At 50.1% G+C, this 11,144-nt stretch overlaps 1 protein-coding gene across 2 annotated transcripts; it reads right to left on the bottom strand.

The window, feature by feature from the left end:
* Positions 1–4,865: 4,865 nt before the first annotated feature.
* On the bottom strand, positions 4,866–11,055 carry LOC115775741 (membrane-spanning 4-domains subfamily A member 4A-like). 2 transcript variants are annotated; one of them, XR_004019378.1, is made up of 8 exons: positions 10,841–11,055; positions 10,125–10,246; positions 9,936–10,046; positions 6,823–6,876; positions 6,261–6,419; positions 6,037–6,159; positions 5,681–5,806; positions 4,866–5,308 (listed from the first exon to the last, which is right to left on the bottom strand). XR_004019378.1 is itself a non-coding variant. In XM_030723238.1 (7 exons), exons 1-7 carry the CDS (start codon positions 10,845–10,847, stop codon positions 5,768–5,770), a joined length of 615 nt encoding a protein of 204 aa, XP_030579098.1. In that variant the 5' UTR covers positions 10,848–11,052; the 3' UTR covers positions 4,866–5,767. The 2 variants fall into 2 exon arrangements, 1 of the variants encoding a protein (XP_030579098.1); XM_030723238.1 differs by having other exon boundaries at positions 4,866–5,806; positions 10,841–11,052.
* Between the last annotated feature and the right edge of the window lie 89 nt (positions 11,056–11,144).

Genomic DNA, 11,144 nt, shown 5'->3' on the forward strand with positions numbered 1-11,144 from the left:
CTGCTGCCTCTTCAGGTTCTCCAGGCGGGCAATGAGCTGAGCTGCAAACTCTGCCGGCTCCATTGGTATCATCTCTTTGGGAGGATGGCAAGTACGGGCTTCATGAACGCACACCCAGTCCTCCGAAACTGTCCTTTTACTGTGATGCTCGTTCGCCGCTTTATTAGGTACGCCGATCTGCCGTGCAGGGTGTAAACAGTGAGCACCGTGATCTCGCAGTTGCAATGTTCACTCTCGCGCTAACCTCCGAAGCAGGGAGATTTGGCACAGCCGCCCCCAAATTCAAGTAATGAATTTGTAAAGCCCTCAAATATCCCCGAAGAATCCAATGACCCATCAGTTCTCAGGCATCTTAGGTAGTGGGATCAACTTAGCCACTGGGCGTAGATACTTAGATCCCTTAATGTCTACCTCGGCGGTACGTATCTTGCCGTCATCACTGGGGATCACCTTTGTGACACGGCCGACCGGCCAGGATGCCCTCGGGAGCTGTGGATCGATAATCAGAACCACTTGGTCAAGCGTGAGATTGGGAGCACTGTTGTACCATTTCCTGCGAGGCTGGAGATTAGGTAGGTAGTGGCGAATAAATCGAACCCAGAAGTGGTCAGCCAGCACCTGGCTATGTTTCCACTGCCGTCGCCCTAACAAGTCACCATCACCGTACACCACTTGTGGTAAGGATGCATCACGCCGCCCCATCAACAACAGATTCGGAGTTATGGGGTCAGGGTCTGCGATGTCCGAGGTTGCATAGCCGAGAGGTTTGGAGTTGAGAATACCCTCCACCTCTACGAGCATAGTCAGCAGGACCTCTCCTGAGACAATTTGGTCCCTAAGGACCACTTGCAGGGCAGATTTGACACACTTAATCTCCCTCTCCCACGTACCCCCAAAGTGGGGAGCTAGTGGTGGGTTGAATTTAAAATCGATGCTCTGGGCGGCAAGTTGTCTTTGCAGCTCTGGCTCCATCGCCGCAAAGGCCTGCTGGAGCTCCTTGTCTCCCCCTCTGAAGTTTGTGCCCCGGTCACACAGGATCTCGAAGGGTTTCCCTCTTCTGGCGACAAAACGTCGCAAGGCAAGCAAGAACGAATCAGTGTCCATGCCACACAAAAGGTCTAAGTGTACGCACTTAGTGGTGAGACACTTAAATATGATTCCCCATCTCTTCTCGTGTCTGCGGCCAACCTTTATGGTGTATGGGCCGAAACAGTCAACCCCTGTAGACCAGTAGGGCGGTTGGTTGATACGCAACCGTGCCATAGGCAAGTCTGCCATCGGAGGAACAATCGGCTTGCTGCGCCACTTCCGGCACTCCATGCAGCTCTGCTGGTGTTTTTTGACAGCCTGTCGTCCTCGTAGTATCCAATATGTCCTTCTTATTTCAGCAAATATGCGGTCAGGACCGGCATGTAGCAAACGATTATCATAATCCTGCACTAACAGCTTCGTGACAGGATGGTCTGGTGCTAGGACAATGGGGTGGATTGCATCCCCCTCCAGATTAGCTGCCTTACGCAGTCTACCTCCTACCCTGATCAACCCGACAGCATTATCCAACATCGGTGACAGCTGCAGCAATCGGCTGTTCGAGTGAACCGGTTTCCCTGCCTGCAATGCTGTCACCTCTGTCGGAAAGCTCTCTCTTTGGGACCGCTTCAAGAGGGCCAGCTCTGCTTCGATTCGCTCTGAAGCAGTTGGAAGGGTGTCGGCCGCCCCGTGCAGATCCTGGCAGATAGCCTGCACCAATTCAGACCACGAGCTGAACTGAGTCAGATCTAGCTCAGGGGGGTCATCTGCAGAAAGGTTACCACAGAAGACCGTGCTGCGAGTCTCCTCTGTTCGAGTAGAGTGCAAAAGAGGACAGACAGGCCAACTAGCTGGAGGCTGGTGAAGGAACACTGGGCCGTTGGACCAGCGGTCTGAGCTGGTCAACTCCCCCAGGGACCTCCCCCGGGTGATATCATCGGCTGGATTCTCTTCAGAAGGGACATACCTCCAGCTATCAGCTCCAACAAGCTCTTGGATCTCTGCAATTCGTGTCCCTACGAACACCTTGTATTGCTGAGATTCTGACTGAATCCAATGCAAGACGGCAGTCGAATCAGTCCATAGGATTATTTCCCGCAGCGGCAGAGTCAGCTCTGTACGCAGGACGTTAGCCAACTGTGCTCCAGCTAATGCAGCACATAACTCTAAACGAGGAATGGAGAGCTGTCGCTTCGGTGCCACGCGAGAGCGGGCCATCACAAAGGCCACAAGAACCTCATCATCATCAGTTAGCATTCTCAAATAGGCCACAGCGCCGTAGGCCCTCTCCGAGGCATCGGAGAAGATGTGCAGATCAACAGATGTTGCTGTTGAGACTGGGGGTTCATAACACCTAGGCAAGCTGATGGTGGGTAAAAGTGGCAACTCCCTTTCCCAAGCTAACCAAGCTGGACGGAGCTCATCTGGGATTGGCTCGTCCCATCCCTGATTCCTTTGCCAGAGTGCCTGAACAAGGATTTTGGCTCGTGTGGTGAAGGGGATGATGTAACCTAGCGGGTCATACTGACTCGCCAGTACCCTGTACACATATCTCAGCGTGGGCTCGCCAGCTGGGATAGCGCGGTACCTGTAGCCCAGTGTGTCTGGGCCGCAGCGCCACAGGAGGCCAAGGGAGGACTCCTGGGGTTCAGTCTTGCTAGCAGTTAGCCATAACTCACAACCTGCCGATCTGGCTTCAGTGGGCAGGTGAGCAATGACCGCTGGTACATTGCTCGCCCACTGCCTCATGTCAAAGCCTCCGCGGGCCAGGAGGTCCCGCATCTTGTCTATCAGCTGTCGCGCCTGGTCTTGAGACTGCAGAGACTGTAAACAGTTATCCACATAGAACGCGTGCAGCACAGAGTATAGTACTTCTTCATTACCCACGCTGTGGTCCTTCACATGACGCTGTAAGGCGTAAGTGGCACAGCATGGGCTGCACGTGGTTCCGAATGGCAGTACCCGCCACTCATACACATCTTCACTCTCGCGCTAACCTCCGAAGCAGGGAGATTTGGCACAGTTTGCCTCACTGCACAACCACGTGATGAAGTGCAGCCTTAATTTAAGCACTTTAACAGAAGCATTCACTGTCTAGGAGTTACGGCTTATACGGTCACTCATTTTCACAGAATTAATTAGACAAACTCATAATTTTAATGTAGACACTATTTTTTTTTTCTAATCTCAGCCTTCTGTAAGTCTAACCAGAGGCCTGCTGGCCTTCAGAGCTCCGCTGTCTCATGCTACACTTGTACAATAATGTGGCTGTAGGTCAGCCATCACTGAGCTCATACTGTTTTTTTTTTTTTTAGAAAATTAGTAAAATAAAGTGGAAATCTGTCTGCAGCATTCTGCAGAGCTTAATACTCATCCCAGGTTTCAGAGGAATTGGCCAACAAAATAAGGGAGGAGCAGTGAGTGAAGCTAAATCTACAGTATAGCTTGAAATTTCATCTGCAGCATTTTGCATAGATTTGCTCCAAAATTATCACCTTCATGCTCGCCTGAAATTTGCAGCATTTCCAAGGAATCTGATTTTCCATCAGTAACATGTCCCAGCTTCAGTTTTTCCCTATAAAAGTTGCAGGTGGTTTTCCAGGCTGAAGGTCTTCTCAATCAGTGGGATGTCATTTCCCTCCCAGCTTCCACAGTGTTGTATCCATTGTTGTGTGCAGTGCAGCTGCAGTCTATTTACAAGGTAACATTTGTGTTAGTTCAAATATGTTAATGAGCTGGACAGTAGATTAGGAACACAGAGGAAGTCCAGATCACACTATGGCCTCAATCATGAAGTCAAATTATCACTTATTTGACAACAGTTACAAAAACTGTAGAACCTCTGCAAAAAATATAACCTATAGATTATATTATAACTGATAAGTGTCTGGAGGGGTCACTGGGGGACTTGAAGTCCAGGTTGTACTTTCCCTTGTGGAAGAAGTCTGACCACATCCATGCCAATGACAATCTTGTCGGGATAACCGGCCTTCTTGATGGCTACCTGGTCAAAAGAAGTACACTGGTACCTGTTTTCAAGAACAGGGGTGACGCTTAGAGCTGCAGTAACTACAAAGGGATAAAGCTGATGAACTGTACCGTAAAGATATGAGGCCTCAGGGATCTGCTCTGAGCCCCTTCTGTCTGTGATGGTGATGGACAGGTGGGGTCAGGCAGGAGCCTCTGTGGACTCTGATTCTGTGATCTGTGGTGAGATTAGGCAGAAGGTGGAAGAGAGCCTAGAGAGGTGGAGGAATGAAAGTCAGTAGAAGCAAGAGAGAATACATGTGTGTGAATGAGAGGGAGGCGGGTGTACACAGTGAAGATGCAAGGAGCAGAGGTTGATAAATACCTGGGGTCAACCATCCAAAGCAACCAGTGAAGAAGAGTGCAGGCAGGGTGGAGGTGAGTGTCAGGGGTGATTTGTGACAGGAGAGCAGCAACAGATTAGAAATGAGTATATCAGAAGGACGGCTCAGGTTGAGCTTTTTGGAGACAGAGAGGCTGAGATGTGTGGAGGAAGAGTGGATACACTGGACAAAGCATGATGAAGATGGAGACCTCAGAGGAGGTTCATGGATGTAGTGAAGGAGGACATGCTGAGGGTTGGTGCCACAGAAGGATGCTGGCATAGGGTGAGATGGAGGCAGATGATCTGCTGTAGCGCCCCCTAAAGGGAGCATCTGGAAGACTACAGGCGGTAAGAGCATGTTTGACTGCTCGTCACACCTCGACTGCTCCCACTCGAGCTCTTCATGGGACAGCAGAGAGCGTCGGTGTGTTTGTGTTTTTCACCACGCTGTACAAACTACTCATCACAGCAGCAGGACTCATGATGTCTTTGAATGTTTTATTATTATCTCTGTAGTTACAAATAAAGCATTATTAAAATAGTGATCTTAACATAATCTGAAGAAACGTGTTCAGGAAAAGTGTTAATGTGTTAATGACCTGAAGGAGGCGCTCATGCTTGCTGACTCGCTCCGTTTTCCGTCGTGTGCATTCACAGTTATGATGCTGTATCCTGTTGTCAGAGCCTCGGTTCATCACATAATGTAGAGATGCTTTATTTTCTGGCCGTTTTTGCTTATTGCAACATTTCAGCTGCGTATGTAAAACAGAAAACACTGCTTTTCAGCAGTGCTGGGATCTGTCATTAACTGCAGTTAATAAAAGTGCTTTAAATCATTCACATGTTTGAACCCATTTTTGAGAGAATTAAATGACAGAAATAAAGTTTTGAAACATGTCAGTCAGTCACAGGTCGCTGTTATTACTGTGTATCGTGTCCTCGCTGCATTACTTCCACCTGGACTCACTGCTTCTCTATGACCTATGAACCTTTCTGCTGTTTCCCCAGCCCTGCCCACATGAACAACACACAGCATAACGTACACAGAGACAGAGGACAAAATCATCTTTGGCTGCCAGGGGGCACTACAACAATCTGCAAACACAATGTTTAAGCACACATCAGACATTAGCTTTCATCAGCTAGTTGCTCCCCTTGTGTGTCTCCAGTATGCTCCTGAGCACACACACACAGACACACACAGTAGAAAACAAGAGCCTAAAGGAGGCTAAAAAGCTGCTTAGTGTCAGTTTTACTCCTCTCACGTTACACATAGTCATTGTTATACTAAAAATACTGATATAGTTTAATCTCAGGACGGGTTTGTGCAGCATTTTTGTGGCTGTACACGAGTCTTGTGCGCCTGTCCCATCATCATCATCATCATCACTCCTGGGCGGGGGGGGCTTGTACAGTGATCACTGGCTGAAAGGCACAGAAAACAAAGAAAATGACCAACGTCAGCCACACAGATGAGGAGTGGTAATAAAAGAGCGGCGCTCTCCTGAGAGTCCTGCCCGAAGTTAAAGTGGCGTGGCCGTTCCCTGAAGGGTTAATAAAACGATCCTAGGTCGGCCATTTTTCCCCGCATCACTCGGGAAACTCAGGATCTTTGAGGCAGAGCACTGCAGTAGCAATCACGAGCATCTACTTACCATTTTGGGAGGCGGTCCACAACAGTTGGCCACCTTACAGCAGTAGGCAGTCAGCGTGACAGAGATGGCAAACAGAGTAGCATGGATGAGCACAGCCCCGGCAAAAAAGTGGGAATTGATGGACTGTAAATGGGACGTGATTCACACACGTTACTCTTCAACTTTTTTCATTCATTTACCATATTTATAACTGCTGTCTTATAAAGAGGACAGTTGTTACTCACCTCAATTTCATGGCAGGTTTCACCATCCTCGTGTGTGGAGTTGTAGTCGTAGTACCTCCAGCAGAAAGAGGGCGGGGGCGCCAGTTTAATCAGACTGCAGATTATGCTGGCGATGGAAGCGGCACACGCCACAATCTGCATCCCCAAACAGGCCCTCAGCTGAGGAACAACAAGATCTCTGCTTTAAAATGACCCACAGTTATTTGTTTGGAGGCATCGTGAGAGAAGATAAACTTAGATCCTGGAATAAAAAGAGGAGTTTCACTTCTCTCTCCGCCATGACTGCTGCTGTCTGTCTGCAGTATTGTGAGAAGCATGTGCAGCATGTGTCCCTGGTCACTGCCTGTCCTGGCACTAAAATGTCATCGGGTCATCAGACATGTGTAACAATCAGCTGCATTCAGCCTCACCCAGAGGAAGTGAGACTGAGAGCTGTCCTTTTTCTGTGGTGAGGGGCTCCAGCAGCTCATGCACAGATTTATTAAAGCCTTTGTGCTCTTCTGATTCCAGCTCATTTATGTGTGGTTCATTGTGCGGTTGCTTTCTATGTGTGTGCACTCACTGTTGGCAAATGAAGATTCTGTGCCGCTACAGCTGTGACCCCAGCTATTACCACCTGCACAGACAACAAAGACACACAAAAAAGGTCGACATCAGGCCAAAGTGTGGGAGGAACCGCCTCCGCACGGAAACTCCTCTTTGAGAAACGTGACAGCTGCACAGGAAGCATCGCTGCAGACACAGCAACTCTTCAAACACAATGACAAACTGTTTTAAAGCACATTAAAATCACACTGCTTTTTTTTTATTAGGGGAATTAGGAGTGATAAACATGCCTACAATACATCACCATATCAATATGAAATAATTTAGTGAAATTCTAAACCGCCTTTAAAGAACCAGACCGTTGTTAGGTTAATATTTCTGATACTTCCTCATGAACAAGGACATCAGTCAGCACAGGAACCACAGTCACATGAACCTGGTTAATGCAGAGCTCCACTGAGTGTTCCCCCCTTCCACTGAGGGGGGAACACTGAGGGAGGGACACTGAAGGAGGGACACTGAGGGAGGCACACTGATGATGGAACACTGAGGGAGGGACACTGAGGGGGGAACACTGAGGGAGGGACACTGACGGAGGGACACTGAGGGAGGAACACTGAGGGGGGAACACTGATGCTGGAACACTGACGGAGGGACACTGATGGAGGGACACTGAGGGGGGAACACTGACGGAGGGACACTGACGGAGGGACACTGACGGAGGAATACTGAGGGGGGAACACTGATGATGGAACACTGACGGAGGGACACTGAGGGAGGAACACTGAGGGAGGGACACTGAGGGGGGAACACTGAGGGAGGGACACTGACGACACTGAGGGGGGAACACTGAGGGAGGAACACTGACGGAGGGACACTGAGGGAGGAACACTGAGGGAGGGACACTGAGGGGGGAACACTGAGGGGGGAACACTGATGATGGAACACTGATGATGGAACACTGACGGAGGGACACTGAGGGAGGGACACTGAGGGGGGAACACTGACGGAGGGACACTGATGATGGAACACTGACGGAGGGACACTGAGGGAGGGACACTGAGGGGGGAACACTGACGGAGGGACACTGACGGAGGAATACTGAGGGGGGAACACTGATGATGGAACACTGACGGAGGGACACTGAGGGGGGAACACTGAGGGAGGGACACTGACGACACTGAGGGGGGAACACTGAGGGAGGGACACTGATGACACTGAGGGGGGAACACTGAGGGAGGAACACTGACGGAGGGACACTGAGGGAGGAACACTGAGGGAGGGACACTGAGGGGGGAACACTGAGGGGGGAACACTGATGATGGAACACTGACGGAGGGACACTGAGGGAGGGACACTGAGGGAGGAACACTGAGGGAGGGACACTGAGGGAGGGACACTGAGGGAGGGACACTGAGGGGGGAACACTGAGGGGGGAACACTGATGATGGAACACTGACGGAGGGACACTGATGGAGGGACACTGAGGGAGGAACACTGAGGGGGGAACACTGATGATGGAACACTGACGGAGGGACACTGAGGGAGGGACACTGAGGGGGGAACACTGACGGAGGGACACTGACGGAGGGACACTGAGGGAGGAACACTGACGGAGGGACACTGACGGAGGAACACTGAGGGAGGAACACTGAGGGAGGAACACTGATGATGGAACACTGACGGAGGGACACTGACGGAGGGACACTGAGGGAGGAACACTGAGGGGGGAACACTGATGATGGAACACTGACGGAGGGACAGTGAGGGAGGAACACTGATGATGGAACACTGAGGGAGGGACACTGAGGGGGGAACACTGACGGAGGGACACTGAGGGAGGAACACTGATGGAGGGACACTGAGGGAGGAACACTGATGGTGGAACACTGATGGTGGAACACCGAGGGTGGAACACCGAGGGAGGAACATCGAGGGAGGAACACTGAGAGAACAAGTAAACCAAAGCACCAAGAACAGGGTTCCCTATACTCAAACAGAACTCATAGTGGAACCATCATGAGCATAAGGCTGATCTGACAGAAGAATTAAAGCAAAGCTCAGAGACACACAAACACGGAGCACTGAGCTGGAATGGTGACAGCATCAGATGCTGGAAGTTTTTCCTCTTTCCTTTTCCACGGCCATGGCCACGGCCCCTGAAGGCACATGTTGTCATGGAGACTGCAGATCTGCTTTCACAAATGTGTGCTTGGACAGGACTTAGAGCAGCAGCAGGACCAAAACAGCCGAGTGAGTCCAAGGCGCTCTGCTATCAGCCCCAGCACGTGACTGTGATCAGCTGCATTCTGATTGGATGACTGGCTTCAGCGCTTTCAAACGCTCACTGACAGGAGCACCGACTCCTCATCACCGCCCTCTCAAGTACCAAAGAAAACAAAGCTTTGCACCTATTTACAGTCCAGGTGCTGCTCCGTCACATGACTGTGACACACACCACCACTATCAGGTTAAAGTGGCTCTATTTTCATTCAGCATACTTTTTCATAATTCACAATGATCGCAGTACTTGTGATGACCGATCAGCCACAGACGGACTGTAATTCGACAGTTTGCAAAGGCTATTAAATAATTAATTAAATAGTCTACACCCATCTGCAACGCGCCTCTTTGCAGCAGGTTACCAGCTGGTTATATTTTTATATAAAAGCAAGTTGCTGAGCACTTGTGTTCAGTTTCCATCCTGCAGTAAATGCATCTGTGTGTAGACAGTAGTTCACTGCACACAGCTGCAGTACATTCAGTCACGACCTCTAACCCCTGTTTTCCCTGCTGTGACTGCAGCATTAGTGAGTGTTTGCAGACACGGTGTCTTCATGCAATCTGTGGGCGACAGTGGCCATCTGCTAGCAACCAGAGCAATCACAGGGAGTTTTTGTCACCCAGTGGCAACCAGCAACCTCCAGCTACCACTCGTCAACAGGTCAACATTTGTCTCTAGAGGTCAGAGGTCATTAGAGGGTTGCCTCCCTCACTCTGAAATACAGGATTATTACCAATAATAAATTAGACTTGCATAACTGCATAAATGAAGCGTGTTTATTTTCTTGTCTTGTATTGTTTCTCTGCACAATCATAATACTGTGTGTGAAGTGTTTGCTTGCTTACCAGGACAGATGAAATGAAGAAAGGTATGTCATTGCCCCAGTGATCCAGGCCATTAATCAGAAACACACTGAGGAACACAATCGTATAAACGCCCAGGACGATCTGAGTGATCTGAAACACACCGAGAAGAAAATGCAGCTTAAAGACAGAAATTAAACACACACACAGACACACACAGACAAAGCGTACCCCCAGAGCTTTGGGTTCAGCTTCCAGAAACTTCTCTTTTCTGCGGATGTTCCTCTGGAAGCTGACGGCGACCAGAGGACTCTGAGCCGCGCTGAGGTCTTCTTCCACAACTGCTGCTTCATCTGAAAGCATTAAGTAGAAGAAGATGGATGGATGGATGGATGGATGGATGGGTGAATGGGTGAATGGATGGATGGAGTTTAGACATTTAGACGCTATTTTCAGCAAAAGCTCAAATGTTGTTTATTCCATGCATTGTTCAGGCATTATTAAGCTTCCTGGGGGTTACTGTGACTGTCTGCTGCAGTGGCACGGTCCTGGCTCCACAGGAACTACAAAAAAACACGAGTGTGCGTGGTGTCTGCTGGTTTCCACGGGCTGGCTTTGAACCCTGACAGTCACAGAGGACGTGAAGAACATTTCAGCCTCAGCATCTCTGCCCAGCCCTTCATCCCTCTGATCAAACCTGATCTTTGGTGTGATGTTACTCCTCACTGAGCGTGTGAGGATCACACTGACGCTGTGCTGTTGTGTCAGTGTCAGTGACATATTTCACAGGCATTCACTGAGCTGTTCCTGGATCAGTCTACTGGCTGCGCAGCCTGTGCGGATATTTAGCAACATCTGGATTTCATCACTGAGCAAACACCACCGAGCCCCCCCCGATCCAGAAACGAGCACATTTACATTTGCTACACTCATACTCAGGTTTTTACCTGCCATGATCGCGATCCGCTGCTGCTTCACCCACGGGAGTCTCGCACTTTTCTCGTGTTTTTGCGCTGGTTCCAGGCTGCAGCGCGGAAGTTTTGCAACAACTTGATGGATCTGGGAGGAGCCCCGCCCCCGCCTGTCCTCCCCCGGGCCCGTCAGGGAGCTGGGGGCGGGGACTGAGGCTCAAGCAAACATCCTGAAAAGTGTCCAGCAGGAAGCAGCGGGCTCTGGGGTCAGATCATGTTCAGGCTGTGGCGCTCCGGGCATGCGCAAGGATTTGTTGTCATTTCAGTGTGAAGGACAGCT

This window comes from Archocentrus centrarchus, unplaced genomic scaffold (assembly GCF_007364275.1).
Source record: "Archocentrus centrarchus isolate MPI-CPG fArcCen1 unplaced genomic scaffold, fArcCen1 scaffold_24_ctg1, whole genome shotgun sequence".
Taxonomy (NCBI): Eukaryota; Metazoa; Chordata; class Actinopteri; order Cichliformes; family Cichlidae; genus Archocentrus; species Archocentrus centrarchus.